At 43.4% G+C, this 26967-nt stretch overlaps 1 protein-coding gene and 1 long non-coding RNA gene across 2 annotated transcripts in view; one reads left to right on the top strand and one right to left on the bottom strand.

Moving 5' to 3' along the window:
• The window catches only part of LOC142139199 (uncharacterized), a 32215-nt gene extending 30724 nt beyond the window's left edge, over positions 1 to 1491 (bottom strand). Inside the window, exon 1 of the long non-coding RNA XR_012688176.1 lies at positions 832 to 1491. This is a non-coding gene — a long non-coding RNA (uncharacterized LOC142139199). The remainder of the gene's footprint in view (positions 1 to 831) is intronic.
• On the top strand, positions 861 to 26967 carry HSF5 (heat shock transcription factor 5). Its single transcript, XM_075196608.1, has 6 exons — positions 861 to 2442; positions 3270 to 3647; positions 12082 to 12179; positions 17182 to 17592; positions 17731 to 17875; positions 25398 to 26967. The coding sequence occupies exons 1-6, from the start codon at positions 1926 to 1928 to the stop codon at positions 25466 to 25468; spliced, it is 1620 nt and encodes a 539-aa protein (XP_075052709.1). The 5' UTR covers positions 861 to 1925; the 3' UTR covers positions 25469 to 26967.

Here is a 26967-nt window from a genome sequence, read left to right as displayed (position 1 = left end):
TCCTATGTAAATGCTTTAACAACACAAACATGCATTGTTCTTTAGTTATTACGGTAAATGATGTGCATTATTACCGTTAGTATGGTAATGTCATAGCTGATTTTTGCTCGCAGCTCCCTGAAAATCGTTTTAGAAATACCATACTAACTGAACTGAATTGAACCTCCCCCTCTATGTAGCCTTATTGGGTAATGGGTAGAGCTCACATGTCCCAGTTTTCCCAGCCAGGGCAGTCTCTTTTCTTTGCACTTTATACTGAAGGCTGCAAGCTGCAAAGTATAAGCTTATGCATATCAATGTTTTCTGACACTACTTATACAAACTATTCCAGTTGTTATCCAGGAGCAAGCATGTTATAAAAGTAATAGAGCGTGGTTTAAATGAATCAGGGCATTGTTTTCTAGGTTCACAACTGGCCACCAGCACAAAGTCAATGAAAACATGCAACATTTTGAAATAATTTCCAGGACATTTGGTGTATGAAAACACATCAAAAGTGTCAGTGCCTCACTGTATCCACTACAATACCAATCATGAGATCTACTTAATTTGGTTATAATTATATATTCATGCCTGTACTTAAACATTGCATTTCGAAAACAACTTTCAAAGCACAGAGCACTAGAACAGATGAGGAGAATTATGTATATCACACTGGATAATAGGTATTGTATGGTGCAGTTAGTCAACATTCACAAATAGCAACATTAGGGACACATATGTTTGGTATACAGTATGACATGCAGCTAAAATAACCTGGGTTCCAATGTCAGACAAAGAAAAGAACATCCATGACAATATATAGCATCCCATCCCAGTATGTAGTATTACCTGGACGAAGCTGCACTTCCCGCGCTTTTCTCACCTATGATGCCTTCTCGGCAGGCCCTGTTACTGACGGGAGACAGCAATGCTGTTGTCCTGTATATTATCAACTCACTGTCATTCTGTACCGGAGGATTAGGTAACTGGTGGCTCCCCAGCAGTTTCGGAACTACAAATCCCAGACTACCTTGGCAACCTCAGAAGCTGTAGGGCCACCTTAGCGATAGTTTTCCTCGCCAGGAATATTCAGCACCACAAGTCATATTACGTAATACTGGAGACTGCTCCGTCCTGGCTGGTGGGAGACTAGGTGCGGCGGCGGGCATTGGTTAGATGGCGGCCGCCGGCGACCCCAGGGGCGGTTGGATGCAGTTACCTGACTCGCGCCCCTGCGCAGCGTTCAGCACGCGAGGCAGCTGGAAAACTCGAGGCCTGATTGGCAGGGGTTTGGAAATTAAAATTGTTATTCGGGAATCTATGTAACGGTTCCATCGATCGATAGGAACAGGGCGAACTGGGAGGAAGAACACGGTTCCATCGATCGAAAGGAACTGGGCGAAGTTGGAGAAAGAACACTGTTCCATCGATCGGAAGGAATAGGGGTGAAGGAGGATAGAACCTGGTGGTAAGGGGAGTGTTGTCCCAGCCAGGCAGGCGGACTACTGTCCCAGCCAGGCAGGCGGAGTCTGGGTCTGCTGGCAGCAATAGCAATATTTTGCTATCATAAGGCCTGGTGCTCCTAACCTCAATTAAAATATTGCATTCACCTGAGTGTTCACTTTACAAACTTATAAAGGAAAGACAAGCAGTAAGAGTTTTGTTTATTTTAACAATGAGTCAACACTTTGATTAATTGTATCTGAATGATAATTTGCATTTAAAGGAATTAAAACATATATTTTAAGAGGGATCTACTATACTATAGATTTATCAGGTACTTTGGAGGTCATGATAAATTATATATTTTAAAAAGAGAGGTTGTCAAGGAAGTTCCAAGCAATATATATTGCTCACTGTCCTGGTAAATAGCAGGATTTAACAGACTTGATCTTATTTTTCTTCTAATTGAAAATATCCAGCAATTTATTTAACCTCATCTAATGGATGTAGAGGAATCCCTTCTCTCTACACCTATCAATCCCAATAATTTCCCAGCCAAACTATGGCGTCTCGTGAATAGCCCACACTACCAGTCCATCTGTTGGGACTCACGTGGAGAAGGAGTTATTATTGATCAACAGTTATTTGAGTCTGAGCTACTTTCCCCTCCAAAGGCAGTGAATGAGGCCATTGAATTATTTAAGACTTCAAACTTTACCAGCTTTATCCGCCAGCTCAATCTGTACGGCTTCAGGAAAGTGGTGATGGGATCTGATGGTAGCCCTAGCCACCATCATCCGGGTGGGGACCTGGGAGTTGGAGATGGTCACCTTCATCATTTCTACAATGTACATTTCCGCAAAGAAAACCCAGACCTGCTGGTTAATTTAAAGAGACTGACCAGCACTAACAAAGCCAAGATGGCAGCTGGCCTTGCAGTGAACTCCAGACCACCAAATCGCTTCCAACGATTGCTTAATAACTCATTGGCAGAGCAGAGTAAAGGAGAGAACCAGGGTAAGACAGGTTTATTTGATCAAGGTGTAATTTGTTTACATAGGAAAAAAATAAATTACTGATACTGAAAATTAATACATTTTGTCAGTCATCAAAACTGTCTGCTAAATATTGATCTCTGTTTTTTTTTAATCAGGTTTCACCATACAATAAGAATACAATTACAATCTAAAGAATCGAGTTTTTGTTACATAATGTGAAATAGATGTAACACAGATAATAATAATTTTACTTTTAGTGGGGGGTTTTTTTTAGTTGAAGTAGTAACGCAACAGTTTTAAAAATATTTAATCTGAATTTGCTATTTAAGACATATTCTAATTAGGTAAATTACATGTAGTGGGAGCACAACTATTTTTGTCCTTTTCGATGATCACCAAAAATATGAACTCACTCTGATGTTAAGTCATCACCATTCAAATACCTGGATCAAAAGTACAATCATGCTGTCAAAATGGCAGTTCCATAGACATAGTTGAAAAAAGATAAATAGGAAGTTATTTGCATGTTTCTACCCACAATTTATGGGGCAAAAATGACATCCTTCATTCTCTGGTTCTGTGTGATATTGTTAGTACTTGTAAACTAGCTACAAGTATATATTTTCTTTAAGAAGGCTTTTCCTGATCTTGCACACTGACTTACTGTCTTTTGTAATCACATAAATCTACTCGCATAGATAACAAGTAGCAATTTTTATAGTTACTCGTCTAGATACTGAGCGGGGACAGAAGGGATGATAATTATTTTAGGTTAAGACAGTGGAATGATTTCAATTTGTTATAGTGTTTCAAATGTGTTTCAAATGTGCCTTTTCTCATGTGTAGGTCCAATGTCTATTGAACAAATCCACCGTGCTTTCAGACGTGAAAACTTTTCTCCATATCACTATGTCAATCCTGCATCCCACAGTCATATTGCTTTTCCTTTAAATGAGTTTCATCGCACTCCAAACCCTCAAAGGACATGGCCAAATTCATTGGGTCGGTTCCAAGGGCAGTTAGATCCTCCATCATCTTTCCCACAAAAAGGGATAATTTTCCCTGTCCTGCAACGGTTCCCAACAGATGTCACCTACACACTGCAGCCTGGTGCTACTTCGCTGCATGTCCAACAAGGTCATTCTGGCATGTCAGGAGTTGTGCAGCAATATAGCAGCTATGTTCCACCCACAGCGCAGTACGCTCGGGCATATTATCCACCAGGTGAGTTATGCTCCATGGACTCCCTAATAGGATTAGTAAGTTGATGTTTTATGTGGACTCTGTTATCATAAAAAGTATACAACAATAATCATTAGAATGTATTATAAACAGAAACTGTACTCCCACTTTGTTCAAGGATATTAGAAGTCAACAAGGAATTCTGGGTTTATAAACTTAAAATTTACAGTGTGGGTATTTTATGATAATACACAACTAGTTCTAATGATCACATCACAGCATTGTAAAATAAAATAATGTGAATATTATGAGAACAACATTATGGGGCATATTCAATTGACGGCGGGATCGCCAAAAATCCCGCGCTCCAAAAATATTACCGTTATTACGGTAATCCTGCGCGAGAAAACCGTTAATACGGTAATTTACCCGCTGGATTTCAGCTCGCAGCTCAGGGAGCTGCGAGCTGTAATCCAGCGAGATATTACCGTATTAACGGTAATATTTTTGGAGCGCGGGATTTTCGGCGATCCCGCCGTCAATTGAATATGCCCCTATATGATTACATCACTATCCAAAATTAATAAATAATACATTGACTTCTAATTCCTTCCAAAAGGTAAATTGGACATATTAGTTGTGATAGCTGTCCGTTTAAATGTGTAATAGCTTAATATGTAAGCTTTTATGCCCCAATAATACATATTTTTGGTTTCCCAGGTATTCTGATTTTTGTCACCTTCTTTGACTAAATAGCGTAACTGTTTAATGTTCATTTACCCGTTATACCTGTATCATAGGGCACAGCTCCACCCACATATCTTTCACATATTGCACAAAATACACTACCATACATATACCATACACTTTTGCATTGATAATTATTACAAAGCTTTTGTCACAAACAGGTATTTATAAATTACACTGTTAACCAGATTAACTCATTTTACAGAGGCTTAGGTTTAATTTTATTGATTCCCTCTCTGGACAGAAAACAAAAACAATACTTTTTCTTAAGATGTACACTAAGAGAAAATGTGATAATAAAGTTGCACTCTTGTTGTCAGTAGTAATATTTAACGCAACAAGGATATACTCCATAAAGTGAAACTGTTCTGTATTGTTTTGTGTGAGAGATAACCTAAAGGGAGTTTGCATATCTAAAATTCACAGCAAAATACACTTGTAAGAACTGAAAAAGATCCCTGATTATCATAGTATGTTTTTCATTTTAAAACAAATTATTAATAGATGAAACAACCCTTAAGTTATAAATGTTGCCATATACCATAATCCAAATGTTGTGCATGTAAACAGTAATGTGCATTGTACACGTTTTTATGACATAGCTATGTTCACTTAGAAATGCGTACAAGCACTACTGGAAAGGGATAACATTCCAATGCTGTTCTCTGTGTTCTGAAATATTATTATTATTATTATTATTATTATCGTTTATTTGTTAGGCGCCACAAGGTTTCCGCAGCGCCGTACATGGTACAAACAGTAGACTATACAGGGTAAAACAGTACAGGACAATAAACACAAAGTACCAGTACTTCAGAAACTCCAAGCAGGCAGATACAGTAGACATGGAGCAGAAGAACAGGTATGGAGACAGGAGGGAAGAGGGCCCTGCTCATTCGAGCTTACATCCTAAGGGAGGGTAAACAAAGTCAGGCACAAAAGGGAGCCAGTGAAGCAACGGGGAGAGAGAAAGGGGGCAGGGGAGAACCAGAAGAGGTGAGAGGTTAAGTGGATGGTTGGTAGGCCTTAAGGAACAGGTGAGTTTTAAGTGCCCGCTTGAAGGAGCACAGATTGGGTGAGAGACGAATGGAGCGAGGGAGGTAGTTCCAGTGAAGGGGGGCAGCACGGGAGAAGTCTTGGATTCTAGAGTGGGAAGAGGTGATCAGAGTGGAGGAGAGGCGGCGATCAGTGGCCGAGCGCAGGGAGCGGGCGGGAGTGTGAATAAGAAGGAGGTTAGAGATGTAAGGGGCAGTAGACTGAGAGAGAGCCTTGTAAGTGGTGGTGAGGAGTTTGAAAAGGATTCTGTAGGGGAAGGGGAGCCAGTGTAAGGAAAGACAGAGAGGGGAGGCAGAGGAGGAGCGGCGTGAGAGGAAGATGAGTCTCGCAGCCGCATTGAGTATAGAGCGGAGGGGGACAAGGTGGGAGCAGGGGAGGCCAGAAAGAAGGAGGTTGCAGTAGTCGAGACGGGAGATGATGAGGGCATGGATGATAGTTTTGGTGGCATCTTGAGAGAGGAAGGGACGGATGCGGGCAATGTTACGGAGTTGGAAGCGACAGGCTTGGGCAAGGGATTGAATGTGGGGGGCAAAAGAGAGAGAGGAGTTGAGAGTGACACCTAGGCAGCGGAGTTGGGTGACAGAGGAGATAGTGGAGTTGTTAACAACGATAGAGAGGTCATGGTGAGAAGGGAGCCTGGGTGGGGGAAAGACAATGAGTTCGGTTTTGGAGATGTTAATTTTAAGAAAGCGAGAGGACATCCAGGATGAGATGGCTGAGAGGCAGTCAGTTACACGAGAGAGGAGGGAGGAGAAAAGATCAGGAGAAGAGATGTAGAGTTGAATATCATCAGCATATAGGTGATACTGAAGACCGAAAGAGGAGATGAGAGCCCCAAGGGAGGAAGTATAGAGCGAAAAGAGTAAAGGGCCAAGAACAGAGCCCTGAGGGACTCCAACAGGGAGAGGGGAGGGGGTGGAGGAAGAACCAGACGTGGATACGGAGAAGGAGCGATTAGCAAGGTATGAGGTGAACCAGGCATGGACAGAGCCAGAGAGGCCGAGTGAAAGAAGAGTTTGCAGTAGGAGGGGATGATCCACGGTGTCGAAGGCTGCGGAGAGGTCAAGGAGGATGAGTATGGAGTAGTGACCCTTGGATTTGGCTGATAGGAGATCATCAGTAACTTTAGCCAGGGCTGTTTCAGTGGAGTGGAGGGGGCGGTAGCCGGTTTGGAGAGGGTCAAGGAGGGAGTTGTCAGAGAGGTGTCTGGTGAGGCGGCTGCAGACAATCCGCTAAAGTAATTTGGAGGCATATGGAAGAAGAGAGATAGGGCGGTAGTTAGCAAGAGAGGTGGGGTCAAGATTGGGTTTCTTAAGGATAGGGCAGGTAAGAGCATGTTTGAATGAGGATGGGACAACGCCAGAGGAGAGTGATAGGTTGAAGAGGTGTGCGAGGTAGGAGCAGGCAGTAGGAGAGAGAGAGCGAAGGAGGTGGGAGGGGATGGGATCAAGAGGACAGGTAGAGGGTGGAGAGGAAAGAATAAGGGAGCGAACTTCTTCATCTGATGTGGGGATGAAGGAGGACCACAGCTGGTTGATGGCGGGAGGTGAAGCGGTGGGGATGGGGGGAGAGTGGTGGGAGGAGGAGGTGTTGCGTCTGATGGCTTCAATTTTGGAGGAGAAAAAGGAGGCGAAGTCAGACGCCGAGAGGGAAGGCGGGACAGTGGGAGGGGGGGAGAGGAGGGAGTTGAATGTGGCAAAGAGGCAGTGGGGGTTGGAGGACTGAGAAGAGATGAGCGACTTGAAGAAGGATTGTTTAGCGAGGGACAGGGCAGAGCAGAAATAGGGGAGGATGAATTTGAAGTGAAGGAAGTCAGCCAGGGAACGAGATTTCCTCCAGAGGCGTTCAGCTGTACAAGAGCACTTTTGGAGGGAGCAGGTGAGTTTGGAGTGCCAGGGTTGGGGAGTAAGGCGACGACGGCGGATAGAAGAGGCCGGGGCGACGGTGTCCAGGGCAGTAGTGAGGGATTGGTTGTAGAGAGAGGACGCCTGATCAGGGCAGGCCAGAGAGGGAAGGGGTGATAGGAGAGTTTCAAGAGAGGCAGAGAAGGAGATGGGGTCAATAGCGTCAAGGTTGCGCCTGGTGAGGGTGGCTTTAGGCGAGGTGGGAGAAGGGGAGGAGGACAGAGAGAAGGAGAGGAGATGGTGGTCAGAGAGTGGGAAGGGAGAGTTGGAGAAGTCAGAGAGATCACAGAGGTGAGAGAAGACAAGGTCGAGGGAGTGACCAAGACAGTGGGTAGGGGAGGAGGTCCACTGAGTGAGGCCAAGGGAGAAGGAAAGAGTGAGAAGTTTTATGGTGGCAGGGTCAGTACAGTTGTCAACAGGGATGTTGAAGTCACCCAGTATAATGGAGGGCAGGTCAGAGGAAAGATAGTGGGGGAGCCAGGCGGCGAAGTTGTCGAGAAAAAGAGAGGTAGGGCCAGGGGGACGGTAGATGACGGAGACACAGAGGTGGATGGGGGAGAAGAGCCGAATGGAGTGGACTTCAAAGGAGGAGAAGGAGAGGGAAGGTAAAGTAGGTATGACCCGAAAAGTGCAGTTAGGGGATAGGAGGAGGCCCACTTCCCCTCCTGGACGCTCGTCTGGTCTGGTGGAGTGGGTGAAAGAGAGGTTCCCATAGGAGAGAGCGGCAGGAGAGGCAGTATCAAAAGAAGTGAGCCAGGTTTCAGTTATGGCAAGAAGATTAAGAGAGTTAGAGATGAAGAGGTCGTGAATGGAGGACAGTTTGTTACAGACAGACCTGAAGTTCCAGAGGGCACACGAAAAAGGGAGGGACGAAAAAGAGGAGATATGGATGAGATTGTCAGGGTTGATGGAGCAAGAAGGGGGGTGAGAGATAGGATAGAGAGATGTGGGCCCTTGGCAGGGGCTGGGGGAGAGGATGGGTATAGGAAAGGAGCGAGGCGGCATGATGACAGACAGGGGAATAAGAGAACGGCTGGAGGAAGCAGGGAGGTGAGGGGGAGAAGTACAGAGAGGAGGGCAGCAGTAGGGAGTCCGAAGTGGAACAGATCAAATTAGAAGCGGAGACAAAGCAGTGAAACCAATGAAAGCAATGTGGACAATGTAAAAGGAGAAGAGCAGTGGCAGAGCAATAACAATGTGAAGTGGAGGAGAATGGTTAGTGATTAGAATAGTGAAATAGAATAGTTAGTGATTTAAGCAGATCAGTTTTTTGGTGTATTACACAGATAAAACTTATGAAAAGTACAGTATTTTGCTGTGCAAACCAGCCCACACATTCAATAAATTTTAGTAAAATGACCTTGAAACAATTTGTAGATACACTGATTAATGTAAAAATGAAATACTTGGGATTTTGGACATACACAGTAAAACGGTTGCTTAATTCAGATGCAGAATTTTGACAAACGGTTTCCAGCTTTCACCTTTATTTAAAAAATGTATATGTAATGTACATGAATACTCTTTAAGAACTATATACTGTATATATGGCTAAAATTATATATGTCTTGCTCTAGAAAAGCCAACAAATCAAAAAGAAGAGCCAGTACAAGTGCTTGTGCATCGCTACAGATGGCTGTGCAGCCAATTTTCTTTGTATTTTAATCAGTATGTCTGGCCTAAAAGGGAATTTCCAGGCAGCTGAAATGCTCCCAGTCCATGTAATTATAATAATTTAATATGTCCACATATGCAGCTATACTGGTCCTCATTCATCAAGGAACACAAAATGAACATAAATAAAATCAGGGCATACCCCCGCCCATATTTAACAAGGATCGGATGTAAAGATACATCTGTTGATGAATACATGTTTATGTAGCAGGTACAGGAGTCCAGTGGTGGCAGCACTTGTAAGCCCCTCCTACTGCGGTGAGAGGGGTCGTTTTGGGATAACGGAACGGTGGCAAAAATAAGCCCAGCCGGTTCCCAACAACAGCAGACAGTCCATCATGTGACAGATTTCTGGTGGTAAGCGGTGGGATAACCCCAAGTGGCTTTTCGTGCACCAGTCAGGAGAGCCGAGTTATTCATGAGAGGAATAACTGCAGCCAGGAGAACGTACAGGATCTTGAGACTCTGTGCAGTGCCAAGGGCATTGACATCAACCATTCACCGAATAGGGCGGAGATGAGAGAGTTGCTGAAACAATGGCACCAACAGCATGGTACCCAGGTGGAGGAAACTGATTGTGTCAGTGGCCAAGGCAGCGGCCCAGTTGACGACCAGGAACGAGGTGAACCAGACCCCCAGACAGCAGCAACATCTACACAACAGACTATACCCGCACAACTAGCCCCTCTGTCCTATGGTGAGCACAGGGGTGCCGGGCTAAATATCCAGCTGGCAGCCTTAGGGGACAACACATCTGCAGCTGAGCGGGCACAGGTCATCGAGGCATGGCGCCAAGAGGGTAGGGCACCAGCCATGCAGCCCATGGAGGAGGCGCCCCCTAGAGGATCAGGACTGTCATCTCTACCTTGCCCTAAATTTGAGGATTGTGTTGGGAATATTGATGAGCATCTGCAGGTATTTGAAAGGACTTGCAGGCAACACTCTGTACCCAGAGAGGAATGGGTTAAGCATCTGGTGCCCACACTGCAAGGGTGTGCAGTGGAGGCCTACCATGGGGTGTCCACAGAGGACTGTGCAGACTATGATATAGTGAAAAGGACACTCCTTAAATGGTCCATGGAGGAGGTAATCAACTTAATGTGCCAAGAACAGTTTCACCGCCTGTGCGCACCAGAGGTGACAGAATGGGTGCTGGACCAGAAGCCAGGCACACTGGAAGCAGCCACCCAGCTGGCGGATCAGTATGTGGCAGTGAGGTCACACTGGCAGAAGTGCCAGGTTAACAGCCGACACCAAATTCTACTCACCCCCAAAAGCAAGCACCTAACCTTTTGGGTACCATTTGCCAGCCACCACCCCGTCCTGTCCCTGGGAGTTATTGGAGACCACCGGAGCCCAGTCTGGAGAAGAAGTGCTACTATTGCGGGAAAACCCATCATTTAAGGATGGACTGTCCCACAGCTTTAGCACCCAAGACTCGTGCCCCTAATCCGAGTCCTGAGTCCCGGCTGACTTGCTTAACTGGCGAAGGTGAGCCAGTAGAGACTGTTTCCACCCCTGCCAGCCCAATGGAGTGTGGAGTGCCTGAAGGTGACTCAGCGGAGAGAGTCACTTGTTTGTCCAAAAGAGCCCCCCAAAAACATGTGGAGGAACCTGCAGCCGGTCCAAGTGGGACCCCTGCAGGGAGAAGAACTTAAAGATTCAGGAGCCTCAATCACTGTAGTGAGCCCCCATCTTATTGATCCTAATGCACTATTGCAGGGTCGCATTGCCAAAGTTATTGTGGCAGATGGACTGGAGAAGGAAGTGCCTGTCGCAAGTGTGTATCTGGACTGGAGAGATGAATATTTTATACTCACCTAACAAGAAGGCTTTCAATGGCAGATACTGGAGTAAATAAACTTTAGCACAATAGTTTACACATTAAAGAGGGCTTGTAACTTTTTTTTTAGATAAATGTAGTTTTAAGTAGAGCATTTTGAACTATGTATAAATAAAGAAAAAGTTTATGTTTGCATTCCCTGCATGCGCCATCTGCATATTCCCTTATTTGACTTGAGAGTAAATCAGTATACATTATTATGCTCTCCTTCGGTTGGCTAGCTCTCTACATCACAGCTACCTTGCCTAGTGAACACCCACAAGGCAGAGGAACTGAACAAAGTAAGCTGCATAAAGCTGTATGTTCCCCAACTAACCAAATTAGGGCACTTGTTTACAGTACAAGCTATCTAATATATATAAGCCTAGCGGCGTGTGTTAGTGTGTGTGTGTGTGTGTGTGTGTGTGTGTGTGTGTGTGTGGAAAAAACTTTTCTCAGAAAGGGCTCATCCAATTGACCTGAAATTTGGTATACTGACATTATTTGACAAAAAAATTATAATAGCAAAGTCAGTTAACTTCCATCATCCCCCCTTCCCCTCGTGGGAGGGGTAGTAAAGGCTAAATTTACGAGTTGAGGGCTCAAACTCTTGACCGTGTGGGTATTTATTTACCAGAGCCTGTGTTTGGTCATGGACAATTGTATGTCACATTTTCACGAGTACGGAGAAGCAGTGATGTGAAAGTGCAGGTTATGAATACTGCCCTTCAAGGAAGACTGATTGAGCACAGCGATAAGGTGTTTAGCAGAAACGTTGTGTATCGAGAGGTTTTAGAACAGTAAGACGATGGAGATTAAGGATGTGGCGATGAAGATGAAGGATGAGGTGATGGAGAAGAATGATGAGGTGGTAACATGTGGACAAAACCACGTTAAAAAAGGGCACTTACGTCGGGAAGTAACGCTCTTCCCCTGAGGAGGCCTGGCTTAGCCCCAAATTCATGACAAGAACCTTTTTAAGACCTTAAGTAGCTTGATTTGACTAGAATGCATGAGTATTATGCACGGGTTAACTTGTTTTCTATGATCTTCTAATTGGAGGGAGAACAGGAAATCTATATTTCTCATATTTGCACATTGCAATATACTATGTAAAAATCAATATATCTAAAAAGTAAAAGGTGTTCTTTAAAGATTTTTCAAATGTTTCTCTTTTCTTATAAATGTGCTTCTATATTTAGGGATCTTTTTGATTTTGCATATTTGATTGGGTAATTTTTTTACAGCTGGTGTTTGTTGTTTTTTCATCTAGCCCTTCTCCAGTGCTGCTCACCACCAGCTCACATGGATCATCTGACCGGCTGCTCCAGTCCTGCTGTCTCCTCATACCAGCATTGTAGTTATTTTCAGGTTAGCACAATTAAGCAGGTTTATGAAAATCAGATGTATGGATTTGAAGTTTGCGGGTTTTATGTGTCTTTTATCATGTGTCAATATCGCTTATGATAAATTGTTGGATTTTTCATTAAAAAAAAACAAGCTGTATAGGGGCACAGAAGACCGCAGAGTAAATATGGTTCTTTGCCATGGTTCTCTGGCTGTAGTTTACTATATTTAGTCTTTATTTTGATTCTCTAATAGCTGATTCCCACATGCAGTTAACCGTTCATACAACCTTTTCTGATAGTAAAAAGGAACCTGGTGAATAATAATGGCTAGAAGTGTGGATGGTGCTTATGAGCAGGGCTGACAAGAGGAATTCAGGGCCCTGGTACAACAACTTCATGTGGCCCCCAAAGTGTATGTGGGTGTGGTCATACTATTTGGGGCGTAGCTATGCATAATTGGGGCGTGCCTATCAGGTGAAAAGTGCTACGCCACCCTCCTACACAAAAAAAAACCCTGCATTGTTATGTACACCATTGACCAAATGGTGCAGTGCCCGCTTGCCGGAGCATGACATATGTCCCAGCACCCCTGACTTTCAGGACATCTAGCACCATAGTGTAGTATAGAAAGAATGCAGTGTGTACATAAACAGTTCACAGTCTTGGCCTGCCCCCTAGATTGGGCAGAACAGTCACCAAAAATCGGGATTGTCCCACTAGAATTAGAACATTTCACACACTGTCCTACCTGTTCTTCTCACTTTTACCACCTGTGGCTGTGTCAGATTTGTACACGAAGAATGAGTTAGATCCTGCTGTCTTAACTGGTATTGGCTAGACTTCCGTAGAGGCGCGGAGGCTAACAGGATAGAAGGTATTCACCAGGAATTCCCACAAGGGAATTTGGGCTTCAACGGCTTCCACCCTGCAGGTCGCGGCCCTCCAGGGAAGTTCCCAGTGACACAGATTAGAGAAACAGTTAGGCAGCAAACAGAGAGATACAGTACCAATAGCAAATGCAGATGATGATCGTAGCAATTATTATTATTATTATTATTATCATTTATTTGTTAGGCGCCACAAGATTTCCGCAGCGCCGTACACAGTACAAACAGTAGACTATACAGGGTGAAACAGTACAGAACAATAAACAAAAATACCAATACTTCAGAAACTCCAGGCAGGCTGCTGCAATAAGCACGGAGCAGAAGAACAGGTGAGGAGATAGGAGGGAAGAGGGCCCTGCTCATTTGAGCTTACATCCTAAAGGAGGGTAGACAGAATCAGGCACAATTGGAGCCAGAAGAGAGAAGGGAGAGCAAGTAGTGGAGGTGAGGGGTTAAGTAGATGGTTGGTAGGCTATGCGGAAGAGGTAAGTTTTTAGTGCACGTTTGAAGCAGCACAAAGTAGAAGAGAGAAGGATGGAACGAGGGAGGTCATTCCAGTGAAGGGGGGCTGCACGGGAAAAGTCTTGGATTCTGGAGTGGGAAGAAGTGATAAGAGAGGAGGAGAGGCGGCGGTCATTGGCTGAGCGCAGGGAGCGGGCCGGAGTGTGTATGGAGAGGAGGTTAGAGATATAGGGGGCAGTAAAGTGGGAGAGAGCCTTGTAAGTGGTGCTGAGGAGCTTGAAGAGAATTCTGTAGGGGAAGGGAAGCCAGTGTAGGGTGAGGCAGAGGAGGAGAGGCGTGAGAGGAAGATGAGTCTTGCAGCCGCGTTGAGTATAGAGCGGAGGGGAGAAAGATGGGAGTGGGGGAGGCCAGTGAGGAGAAGGTTGCAATAATCCAGGCGGGAGATGATGAGTGCGTGGATGATAGTTTTGGTGGCATCCTGAGAGAGGAAGGGACGGATGCGCGTCGATGTTGCGTAGTTGGAAGCGACAGGACTGGGCAAGGGAATGAATGTGGCGGGCAAAAGAGAGAGAGGAGTCAAGGGTGACACCTAGGCAGCGGAGTTGTGTGACAGAGGAGATGGTGGTGTTGTTGACAATTACCACTAAAGAGTGGAACATAAATGCAAAGTTCAATGGGACAGAGAGTGTAGTGCAAATGATGGACCCCATGCTGTTATACTGGAGAGTGGAAACAATCGGCAAAGTTCAGCAGTGCAGGCAAAATTCATAATGAGCGTTGATCACCACAAATACCACTAAGGAGTGAAACATCTATGCAGCGTTCAATAAAGTATGAGGTATGCAGATGATGAGCCACAGCTATTACCACGGAGAGGTGGAAACGATCAGCGGAGGTCAGCAGTGTGTGCAGAGTAAGTAACGGGTGTTGGTCACAACGATTATCACTAACGAATGGACAAGGTGAGCAGAGATCAACAATATCCAAGTATGCAGCAGACAATGAGCCACAGCTTACCACAGGGATGTGGAATGAATCAGCAGTAGTCAGGGTGCATGCAGGGTAAGTAGCAGGCGTTGATCACAGTGATTACCACTGACGAGTGGAACAGATGAACAGAGATCAACGGTATCCAGATATGCAGCAGACAATGAGCCACAGCTATTACCACGGAGATGTGGAAACAATCAGCGGAGGTCAGCGGTGCGTGCAGAGTAAGTAGCGGGTGTTGATTACGGAGATTACCACTAACGAGTGGACAAGGTAAGCAGAGATCAGCGATATCCAGGCATGCAGCAGACGGTGAACCACGGCTGAGATGTGAAACAGATCAGCAGTAGTCAGCATGCAGAGTTGGTAGCGGGCGTTGATACCAGTAACGAAAGGAGCAAGTGAGCAGAGATCAGCGATATCCAGGTATGCAGCAGATGGTGAGCCACGGCTTACCACAGGGATGTGGAACAAATCAGCAGTAGTCAGCGGTGCATGCAGAGTAGGCAGCGGGCGTTGATCACAGTGGTTACCAGTAACGAGTGGAACAGGTGAGCAGAGATCAGCGATATTCAGGTATGCAGCAGACGGTGAGCCGCGGCTTACCACAGGGATGTGGAACAGATCAGCAGTAGTCAGCGGTGCATGCAGAGTAGGTAGCGGCATTGATCACAATGGAGAGAGGATGCTGGAACAGGCCTGGTGTAGATTTGAAGAACCAACAAAGAAAAGGTGAAAGGAGGAGCCTTATAACGGGAGGCTGACCAATGGCTGAACAGGCCAAACACAGGTGAAGTAAGCACAGGTACAAACCATTGCTGACAGTCTGTACAATGAGGAGAATTAAATTGAGAGTCAGTGTTTAGAGGCTCGGTTGGAGATACCCGGAGAGCGGTGTGTGACAGGCTGCTGCTTTCTTTAGTTGCGGCTTGTCTGGATCCTGGAATGTTGGGGGCCATATTTGAAGAAAAAAATGGGTACATTTAGAAAATTACAGCCAGCCCCCCATTAAATCAATAGCACCCACAAGTAATAATTAGGCCTTCCTCCAGCCCCATTAAAATAATAGTATTCACATTTAATAAATAAGCCTATTTCCCTCCCTGCAAACAGCCCCAGCAATAAATTAATAGTATTTACATTTCAGAAATATACCTATTTCCCGCAACCATCACTGCCATTAAATAATTCATACTCACATTTAATAAAGAGACCTCATTCTCACCAAACTCATCCCCACATTCAATAGCCCCCAAACTATCACATCTTAAATTAATAGTCCCCACTATTAAATTACCCCACCATCACCCCACAAACAAAATAGCACCCATTAATTAGCCACCACCTACTTCACACACACTACATTGCCACAAGCCCCCTGTGCCATCACATACACATTTCTGTGCCCCTTCATCACAACCACGCTGTGCCCCCTTATGATCACACTGCACCCTCCATGCTGCCTACCCCCCTTCTTCATCACACTGTGCCTCTCACCCCTTTCTTTTATCACTCTGTGCCTCTCTCTCCCCTTTCTTATATCACTCTGTGCCTCTCTCACCCCTTTCTTTTATCACTCTGTGCCTCTCTCAACCCTTGTCACTCTGTGCCTCTCTCACCCCTTGTCACTCTGTGCCTCTCTCACCCCTTATCACTCTGTCCCTCTCCGCTCCGCTCCTTTACTTACCTTAAATTTGCTTTTTTCATCTCTTCTTTCTTCTCTCTTCTCTCTTCTATCTCTTCTTTCTTACTGCTTGGTCCTCTCTAAGCTGCTTCTCACTGAATGTCGGGCGTGACTGGATGACGTCACGTCCAATATTCAGTGTGAGCGGAGCAGAGAGGAGGGACGCCGTCGCCGCGATCACGTGAGTAAGGAGAACAGAAAAAATTCATTGGAATATAAAATTTAAAAAAATTTGGCAGTAAGGGCCTGGGCCCCCTGGCATGTCCGGACCCGGAGAAATAGTACCCGCTCCCCCTCCCTCTCATGAGTATATAGTGTTGGAGTGTGTAGATTACAAATGGGAGAACTAAGTCTCTCTCTCTCTTACTGCCTGTTTGCCTGCTGCTAGCCTTTATTATTTTCTTACAGCTTTCCACAATATCATCACTTAATTTAAAGGGTTTCTCTATTCAGATTTTATTATATAATACATGGTGGGAAGTATTAATCAGCTGATTTCTAAATCGTGTTGGTTTCCTATGCATACACTCCTACAGAAATAGTCAGTAAGTGTAAATGTAGTAATCCAACAACAATTAGTTCCAATATAAGCAATGTATTGGAACATTTACAGGTTTAGACCAACCTGTAGTCAATCAGAGTATTAGAATATTTTCAGGACTAGACCAACCTACAGCATCTCCAAAGCTGCTGAAAACAACCCCAAGATCAGTAAGTTTATTTTTATTAAATAATTACCCCATGCACAGTACAGTAAAATAAAAAAAACTTAGCACTTTTATCAGCTATATCAATATTGAAACCAAGAAAACTGGCAAGACATTTACAAACGTTTAATGCCTCTGATAGACACTGCTAAGTGAAATGGAAGCGTTCACGAAGTTTCTTTATCCCTGTTTCCATTCCCTTACTTTACTCCACTTTAAAGACTTTTTTTGTATTCATTTCATATTACTGTGCACTGTTCAGTGTCTTCATATTTTTTTCTCTCCAATGTGCAGAACCCGCTTCCAATGCAGTCTCCTTTCCCTATGGAATTTTTCCATGCAAACTGGCCATCTAGTGATTCAGATGAGTTCAAGAAAGATGAGGTGAATTTGGAGGATGTTTTCCAGTTTGTGGATGAGCTGCAGTCTTCTCCTCAGCTGGAAATAGTGAAGCTAGATGAAGAAGAAGATCCAGTACAGCCATCATCACCACCTTTAAAGAATCAGAATGCTGCAGGGACACTTTTCTCAGGAAACGATGGAAGTTCTTATAGTTCTTATAGTCATGAAAATCACTTGGAATCCTTAGTGTCTGTAAATACGGACAGCACCACCTATGCACCACTAGCATCTGACCAGTCAGTTGCTTGCCACATGCCACAGACTTCAAATTATGATTATCCTCCCCATAACAATCACTCAATAGTAAGTAACTTTTATATATATATACATATATATATATATATATATATGTATCAGGCGTATGACTATATCTCTGTTTTCAAACTTTATCATATTTTAAGATTACAGATTTAGATAACTTGACTATTTTGCAATCTGTAGGTTGATCTGAATACTTCCTCAGATAAAACTTTGGCTGTTGAGGAAATGGAGTTGCTTGTTTGTGATGTCCCTTCTGTGATTAAATTAGCAAAAGATGAAGATGTGATTGAAACAAGAGGAATGTCAATAGTGGACAAGTCACCAGGTAAATGTAAATGTTTTTCAGCGACAGAAACTGAAAACACTGGCCTATTGGATTTGGTTAACTTGACACTGGGGGGAATTTCCACCACTACAAAAATTGGTGGTGCAATTCATTTTTTATGTGCATTTGCACCGATTACTACACTACACAAGAAAGGTACCACATGCATCCAAAATTGCACAGTCACCAAAATACACATGGCTAACATGGTTATTCACATTTTTTTTTTTTTTTTTTTAAACTCTTTATTTATTACAAGAGGAAACAGCATAAAAAATACAATCCACAGAGTAAACAGAAGATTATAAGTCAGCAAGATGTCTCCTCTTATTTTAATTTTACTAACGGGGGGGACAAAGAGGAGAATAAGATCAGTGATGGGGGGGGGGGGGGAGAGGCACATACATTGCCATAGCTATTACTAATGAAAAATATGAGCAGAATTAATGACCGTAAGAAAAAAACAAAAAAAAACAAACGTCAACACAAATGGGACTCTTACCGATGGTGCACGATACCCAGCCTGGAGGATTCAGAGCCGGCCCAGAGTCTATGTCCCATTAGACGGTAGGGAAGCCAAAGAGGATAAGCAGCTACGGCTTTCATGTAAATACCACTGGGCCCGGACCTTGTCAAAGTTATATGATTTATCGTGAAGTTAGCATGTGATACTCTCCATGCTTGCGATATGCCAGATGTAATTTCGTACAGTCTGCATGAAGGGAGGATTAGGGTCTTTCCAATATTTAGCTATTAGGGATTTGGCAGCAGCCAGTATGTGAGATTTCAGCTTGTTGGATGGGGCGCTTTCATCAGGAATAGGGCGAGAGAGAAGGAACGACCAGGGATCGTTAGTGACCTGTTGCTCAGATATGGAGTTAATCAGAGCAAGGACCATGTTCCAAAAAGGGACTATGTGGGGGCAGGTCCACCATATATGTAACATCGTGCCTCTCTGGCCACATTCCCACCAACAGCTCGGAGTGGCAGTGGGGAATCTATCTGGGGTATAATACCACCTATTGTACAGTTTTTATGCAGTTTCTTTAATAAGTGTTATGATTCCTAGTGCATTCAGGAAGCAGCAACAGAAGTATATTAAACCAAATGACTTTATTCACGCAAAAAACATAAACAGGGATTCAGTTCGTGGGATATGCAGATTTCCAGGTAGTAGTCTAAACAGGTATAACTCAAATCCACAGATATGAACAGGTGTAATAAATGACAGGAAAGTCCACAGAGCAACAGGTAATGGCAGGTACAGTTAAATAGCAGGGACAAGAATAATGAGTTACCCCAGTCCAGGAGGCACTAGGCTGTCCAGGGAAGCAGACAAATGGAGTCCAGTGACCAAGCAGGGATCAGGGCAACAAGAGTTCTAGCAAAATCCAATAGCCAGTCAGAGGTCCGGGTAACAAGAAAATAAGCATAGTCCAGTAATCAAGCAAAGGTCAGGGCAACAGGTAAACAAGCAGGGTCCGGTAATCAGGCAGAGGGTCACAACAGGAGATCAAACAGCAGCAAAGCAGAACAGCAACAGGGATAAACTGGAGACCAGCAGCAGCCTGGTAAAAACGATGAACTGCACTGAGCACAGGTTGAGGCAGGTATTAGAAGCTGTGAGACAGGTGCAGTTCTAATAAGGCAAGAAGGTTAACCCCTACAGGCATGGTGCAAAGCTCAGTAGCAGAACAGCAGCACCTCTGGTGAATTAAAAGTACTGCTGCCACATACAAAACATAGGCAGAGTTGTAACAATAAGTGTGGATATTGAGCTCTTGGCAATCCCCTCCTTGACCTCCTCCCAACAAGACTCGCCTGGGGGGGATCCCAAATCTCTCTCCCATTCCCATTCGCGCCGGCCCCGAACGTCGAAGGTGATCTCTAGTAGCCAATTATAAACCCTCGAAATCATCCCCTTGGTTAGTGGGAAATGCAAACACATGTGCTCAAAGAGAGTGAGGGGCCTGAGAGTGTCAGAGGCGGGCAAGGACATAGCAAAGTGACGGACCTGGATATACTCAAAAAAAGCGGACGGAAGGGTTCAAACTTGTGATGAAGATCTAACAAAGAGGCCCAAGTTCCATTGACCACCAGGTCCGAGACCACGCATATCTCTGCGTGTATCCAGTGTTTAAATTGCCACAACTGATCCCCAGGAGGAAAATTTGGGTTGTTCCAGAGGGGGGTTAGAGGGGAAATAAGGGAAGATAGTTTGTGTTTGAGCCGGCAGGAGTCCCATACGGACAAACTAAATTTGAGAGATTGGAGTGTGGAGGCCCCTGGAGGCCTGTCCAATCTGGAGAGGCCCCAGAGGGATGCCAAGGAAGGACACGAAATGGGTTTCCAAATCCACCCACGCAACAGTCTGGTATGGGACATAAGTAACTGCAACCTGGGTCAAATGTGCCGCCAGATAATAGAGTTTAACATCTGGAAAGCCTCTTCCTCCTCGAGCCCTGGGCTGCTTAAGTACTGCTACTGAGATTCTAGGGGGGCCTACCGTGCCAGACGAATTTGAGGAAAGAAGAGTGCAAGTCCCGAAACACAAGGTCTGGCAACCTCACCTGGAGAGTCTGAAAAAGGTAGAGTAGTTTAGGGATCAAATTCATCTTAACAGCAATGATCCTCCCCAGCCACGATATGATATAGCTCCTCCATTTTTCTAGGTCCTTTTTGATTCTAATTAAAAGGGAAGGAAAGTTTTCTCGGTATAGTCGGTCATAAGAAGAGGTAATAAAAACACCAAAGTACTTGATCTTGTTTGGCTGCCAGCGCAAGGCAAAAATGGCCTGTAAGCTGGTACGAAGGGGATGCGGAGCGTGGAGAAGCATGGCCTCAGATTTAGAAAAATTGATTTTATAGCCTGAGAGAAGACCATAGTCATCTATGAGCCTGTATAGAGCGGGTAGAGAGTCTCGGATTCCTGAGATAAAGAAGTATGTCGTCTGCAAAGAGGGAGACCTTGAATTCCCGAGGTCCCACCTCCACACCTGTTACCAAAGCCAGCTGCCTAATCATTGCTGCCAAAGGCTCTATAACCAATGCAAGAAATAAGGGTGATAGGGGGCATCCCTGTCTCGTCCAATTAGAAAGGGTGAGGGGGTCAGAAAGCAAGCCATTAACCAGTATCCTAGCGGTGGGAGAGTTGTAAAGAGCAGATACCCCTGTCAGAATTCAGCCGAGAAGCCATTCGTTTTCAGAGCGTGAAACATAAAGTCCCACGAGATCTGGTCGAATGCCTTCTCGGCGTCCAAAGAGAGCAACATAGCTGGGAGACGCCTCTGGTTTATTATTTGGATTAAATCTATTGCACGGCGGGTATTACCTCTGGCTTGACGACCTGGAATAAATCCCACCTGATCATAATGGATCAGACCCAGAAGAACACCATTCAATCGAGCAGCTAGAATTGTTGCATAAATCTTAACCTCAACATTGAGGAGGGATATAGGGCGGTAGCTCGCACAGTCACTAGGGTCCTTCCCCTCCTTGTGTATAACTGCTATACATTCTTCCAACATTGATTTATGGAATGGGGCTCCTTGCAAGACAGCATTGAACAGGGTGCGGAGGTGGGGGACCAGGGTCTGGGAAAATCTCTTATAGTAGGCCGCGGTGAAGCCGTCTGGGCCCGGGGCCTTAGATATGTTATGCACATTTTGAGCATCCATTAATTAAAGTACCATAAAATTTAAAATACAAGTCACCTTATATTGCAATAAATGCTATTAACATTGCCAAATATATGTAAAGGTTCACACACCTTGACAGAACTTTAGATATGTGATATGGTATTTGCATTATAGCTCAGTACAAGGTTATTATGTGTTGTCTGGCTAGGGGTTTTATCTAGACATGTGGTTTCTCCTGTTGTATGGAACACAGAATGCACTAGATTAATTGATCTATATTTCATACAACATATGCTGTTCACATATACACCAATTAAATTCAAGAACACCACTTGCTGTCACAGGTCTGCTCTTCAAAGGAGTGAAGCCACTGCCTGGCTAATTGGAGAGGAGGGTGTGGGTGGGGGAATTGAAATGGGGGTGTTGTAGAGGAAGGCGAACTGGAGGGAGAGAGAAAAAGATAGAGGGGGAGAAGAGAGAGTGGAGGAGTAAAATCACTTATTTACCAGATGGAGGGTCACAATATATATAGCACAGGACCACACATTTGACAAGGCCTGCTGTTGTCTGACTCAGTTCAGTGAGCACCACTTCTACCAAGGTCTCAAAATTATATCAGTCCCATCAAAATCTGGCTTATTAAGAGGTGTGTGAAAACCAAGATAATATTTTGTTTTACAAACTTCTACAGGAATAATCTGGTTGTAGATATTTTTACTGAATACATGCCAGAATATATAACTTTTGAAGTGCACTTTTTTCTAGAAGTAGGCGACAGGCTCGGCACTCACCCCATTTGACCTACAATGATCTAGTTGTTACTTACGGCTGCTAATCCTAAAATACAAGCCCTTTTATGTACATTTCACAAACATATATGTAGATTTCACATACCTTAACAGACCTTGTGATACTTAACATTGCATTTACATTAGCTATTTAGCACACTATTGTTCTGTTATCAGTCATTTTCAGCAAAAGATGGCTGCAGTGTCCTTCATTAATACTATTTACAAGAAGCGTGCTGTGTTTAGGAAAATATCCTCCCACCACACTATGCCACCCCCTTCACAACTTTATCACAAATATATATCCACCTTGATAATCTCCAGAAAATAGTCCATATTTATTTCTGAATATGATTTTAGCTCTTGTATGTGAACCAACCTGCATTTTAGGTGTAGTGGCCCTTTAACATTCATACAGGTTTGTACATCGCAGTCATCCATGCTGATATAAATTGTCACAGCAGTGGAGCACACGCACATGTGACACAAAGGGAAACACTTTTGCTTAATGTGAACCTGTCTTTGACATACAGTCAAGGAATCCATTTTGTGTGCTAAACTACAGTCATGGTCAAAAGTTTTGAGAATGACACAAATATTATTTTTCACAAAGTCTGCTGCCTCAGTTTGTATGATGGCAATTTGCATATACTCTAGAATGTCATGAAGAGTGATCAGATGAATTGCAATTAATTTTTAAGGCCCTTTTTGTCATGACAATTAACTTTATCCCAAAAACAACATTTCCACTGCATTTCAGCTCTGCCACAAAAGGACCAGCTGACATCAAGTCAGTGATTCCCTTGTTAACACAGGCGAGAGTATTGACGAGTACAAGGCTGGAAATCACTCTGTCATGCTGATTTGAGTTAGAATAAAAGACTGGAAGCTTTAAAAGGAGGGTGGTGCTTGAAATCATTCTTCCTCTGTTAACCATGGTTATCTGCAAGGAAACACGTGCAGTCATCATTGCTTTGCACAAAAAGGGCTTCTTAGGAAAGGATATTGCTGCTTGTAAGATTGCACCTAAATCAACCATTTATCGGATCATCAAGAACTTCAAGGAGAGAGTTTTAATAGTTGTGAAGAAGGCTTCAGGGAGCCCAAGAAAGTCCAGCAAGTGCCAGGACCGTCTCCTAAAGTTGATTCAGCTGCGGGATCGGGTCACCAGTGCAGAACTTGCTCAGGAATTGCAGCAGGCAGGTGTGAATGCATCTGCACACACAGTGGGGCGAAGACTTTTGGGGGATGGCCTGGTGTCAAGAAGGCCAGCAAGAAGCCAGGAAAAACATCAGGGACAGACTGATATTCTGCTAAAGGTACCGGGATTGGACTGCTGAGGACTGGGGTAAAGTAATTTTCTCTGATGAATTCCCTTTCAGATTGTTTGGGGCATCTGGAAAAACACTTGTCCGGAGAAGGAAAGGTGATCGCTACCATCAGTCCTGTGTCATGCCAACAGTAAAGCATTCTGAGACCATTCATGTGTGGGGTTGCTTCTCAGCCAAGGGAGTGGACTCACTCACAATTTTGCCTAAGAACACAGCCATGAATAAAAAATGGTACCAAAACATCCAAGAGCAACTTCTCCCAACCATCTAAGAACAGTTTGGTGACGAACAATGCCTTTTCCAGCATGATGGAGCACCTTGCCATAAGGCAAAAGTGATAACCAAGTGGTTCGGGGATTAAAACATCGAAATTTTGGGTCCATGGCCAGGAAACACCCCAGACCTTAAGCCCATCAAGAAGCAGTTGGACAAACAAAAACCCACAAATTCTGACAAACTCCAAGCATTGATTAGGCAAGAATGGGCAACCATCAGTCAGTATGTGACCCAGAAGTTGATTGACGGCATGCCAGGGCGAATTGCAGAGGTCTTCAAAAAGAAGGGTCAACACTGCAAATATTGACTCTTTGCATAAACTTAATGTAATTTTCAATAAAAGCCTTTGACACTTATGAAATGGTTGTAATTTTACTTCAGTATACAATAGCAACATCGGACAAAAAGGTCTAAAAACACTGAAGCAGCAAACTTTGTGAAAACCAATACTTGTGTCATTCTCAAAACTTTTGGCCATGACTGTAATATTCATGAAGATTAATATAGCTTATTTTTCCACTGGGATACAGCATCTTATGAATATGTAAGGCCTCATAAATACTAGTCAGATAGTGCCTCAGTGGTATCACTGGTTCCAGACAAATTGAAAGCTGCACACTGGTTCAGTCCACAAAATGTGTGCCTCCACTGTCTGAAGGTGACAGATCCATAAGTGCATACATAAATACATACACATTAGCCCATGGTTTGCTATGTTAGGTCTCTTTAATGTTACTTAGGTATAACTTACTGTCTGTGTTATGTTACTGCTGTAGCCAGTTCATGGATTGAGATTGGTTGCCACCTGCTCTGACCCTATGTCCGCATATTTACCATGTGTCAAGGGTTGTCTGACTTGCTTTCTACCTGCTGGCCCTAACATACCTATTATTGCAGCATGTTTGGCACCAAAACGTGCCCGATAATGATCAGATTATTATTGAGCATGCCCTGTGTTCCGGAAGTAATTCAGCTTCTCAAAGCAAGTATTGAGCAGCCATATGTCACATACATTTTGCCCACAATTGGACAATGATCCTCCCTCTTGATGGTTAGACCATTTAGTCTCCCATTTCCAGGTGGTCACCTGTCACTGCTTTCATATCACAGGAGATGTGCACACTAATGCACGGATCTGAGGCTACAGAGAAAAAGATTAAAGGCTTTGTTTAGCCTTGGGCAATACCTGCTATTTAGAGACACCTACTACCCCAAGTTAACAGATTGCAACTGCATACTGCCAGAAATTACAGACAGTAAGACACAGTGAGGCGCAGATCCGGTAACCAAAAATGTTGCTACCATTTATGTGTTGAATATTTTAAACTGCTTAATTGCCATCCACAATGACATATTGCCTTAGTTACATTCTCTATATAAAATACTTCATTATGTTAGCAAATCTGAGGAATTGCTTCACTTACTAGGACATTGGACTCCAACAAGAATTTGCAGATAAGTCAACTAACATGTTTCTGTTTCTCTACAGATCTCACTCTCCTAGTAGATGTAGCCTGCAAACAGGAGCAATTTGTAAAAGAAGAAGAATTAGGAGAGTGAGACAGGAAGTCGGACTGTACAATAGCCAGATTCTACCAAATGTTTATAAGACAGACGGAGTTGTAGTTGATTTGAATTTCTATTAAGAGATGTGTGTTTCCTTTTTTATTAGGTATTATTAGAAATAAACTGTATAACATGTTTTTCTATTATAGTTATTTTATATTGTCACTGGAACAAAATACAGAAATTGTAAAACGAGTCTCCCAATTGCTGACATAAATAATTGTTTAAACTTATAATAGTATGTTTTTATTGTTTATAAGGTATTTTAGTGTTTTTACAACATATTGGGTTTGCAACCTGTTTCTAACATATATTTGTGTTTACAGGGCTCATTATTAATATTCCATATATAATAAGTAATTATGCAGTTTAACCCAGCTACTGTCTTACTGTATCCACTTAAAGCTGCACTACCAGCTACTAAAACTAACATGCTCCTCACCTTAGCTGAGACTGTGGGATTACAGGACTAGCAGAACCCCAGGAGAAATAGCTGCATAGAGCAGCCCCCAGAGCTCCTGCTAGGGGCACATTACTACCATTTTACAGTATAGGTAGTGCTTTAAATCCAATGTATGCAAAAGAAAGCAGAGTCATGGTTTATGCCTCTTTGGGTTACCATTGTCTTTCCCTTTATGAGCAATCATTTACAGAATGTCTGTTTCTCATTTTTTCCTACGTGTCCATGGTGCACATTGAATTTCGATTGAGTCATCTTTGTCCATGTCTGGCTTTATAGTATGGTGTTTTGTGGAAACAAAAGCCACTTTCTAACATTCGTGGAAACATTTTACATCAATATTTATTCAAAATGCGGAATTGATGCAATATGCAGCTTTCAGAACAAGTTTACCTCAGTCTCCCGATGTGTTAATAAATACCATATTTAATTTAAACATGAGAGGTGAGAATATTCATATTGTCCCAGTGCTCTATGTAATATTTCTGCTCACAAGTTTAACACAAAAAAGTTATTGATAAATTATTTCTGTGAGCAACTAGTGAGACTATAATGTGATAGATATAGGAATATAAACATCTGCTTAAAATAATCTGTACATTGCTGTAAGCTACTTTAGGTATAACAATAAAGAAAACAGTAAGTTGAAAAGAAGCAATATGTTACAGCAGGTAATTTGCACAGAAGAAAAAAAGGAAGTCTGTTTTGATACTTTTACTGTACAACATACAGTGTGAAATAGCCAGATAGATTTCACTTATCAGATTATTAGATTTTCTCTTATGTCAGTCAAGGATGGTCTGTGTTTTAATGGTAAAATTCCTGATCATAATGAGTTCTTCAAAAAAACAGAATTGATGTGAGCTTTTATATTGTTTTCACACTTTAGAACATTGCATTTGTAAAATGTAGATTTTGGACAGTGCTGTGGTTCTATGTGTTGTAACGTTTTTAATCAGTATTTATGAAGCTATAGACTATGCAAATATTCATAGTTGGAATATTTTCTAAAATATTAAACCACTGAAAATAA

The sequence above is a fragment of the Mixophyes fleayi genome, chromosome 2 (genome assembly GCF_038048845.1).
Source record: "Mixophyes fleayi isolate aMixFle1 chromosome 2, aMixFle1.hap1, whole genome shotgun sequence".
In the NCBI taxonomy this organism is placed as follows: domain Eukaryota; kingdom Metazoa; phylum Chordata; class Amphibia; order Anura; family Limnodynastidae; genus Mixophyes; species Mixophyes fleayi.
Note: the sequence above shows the minus strand (reverse complement) of the source record. Positions and strands in the feature narration are given on the sequence as shown.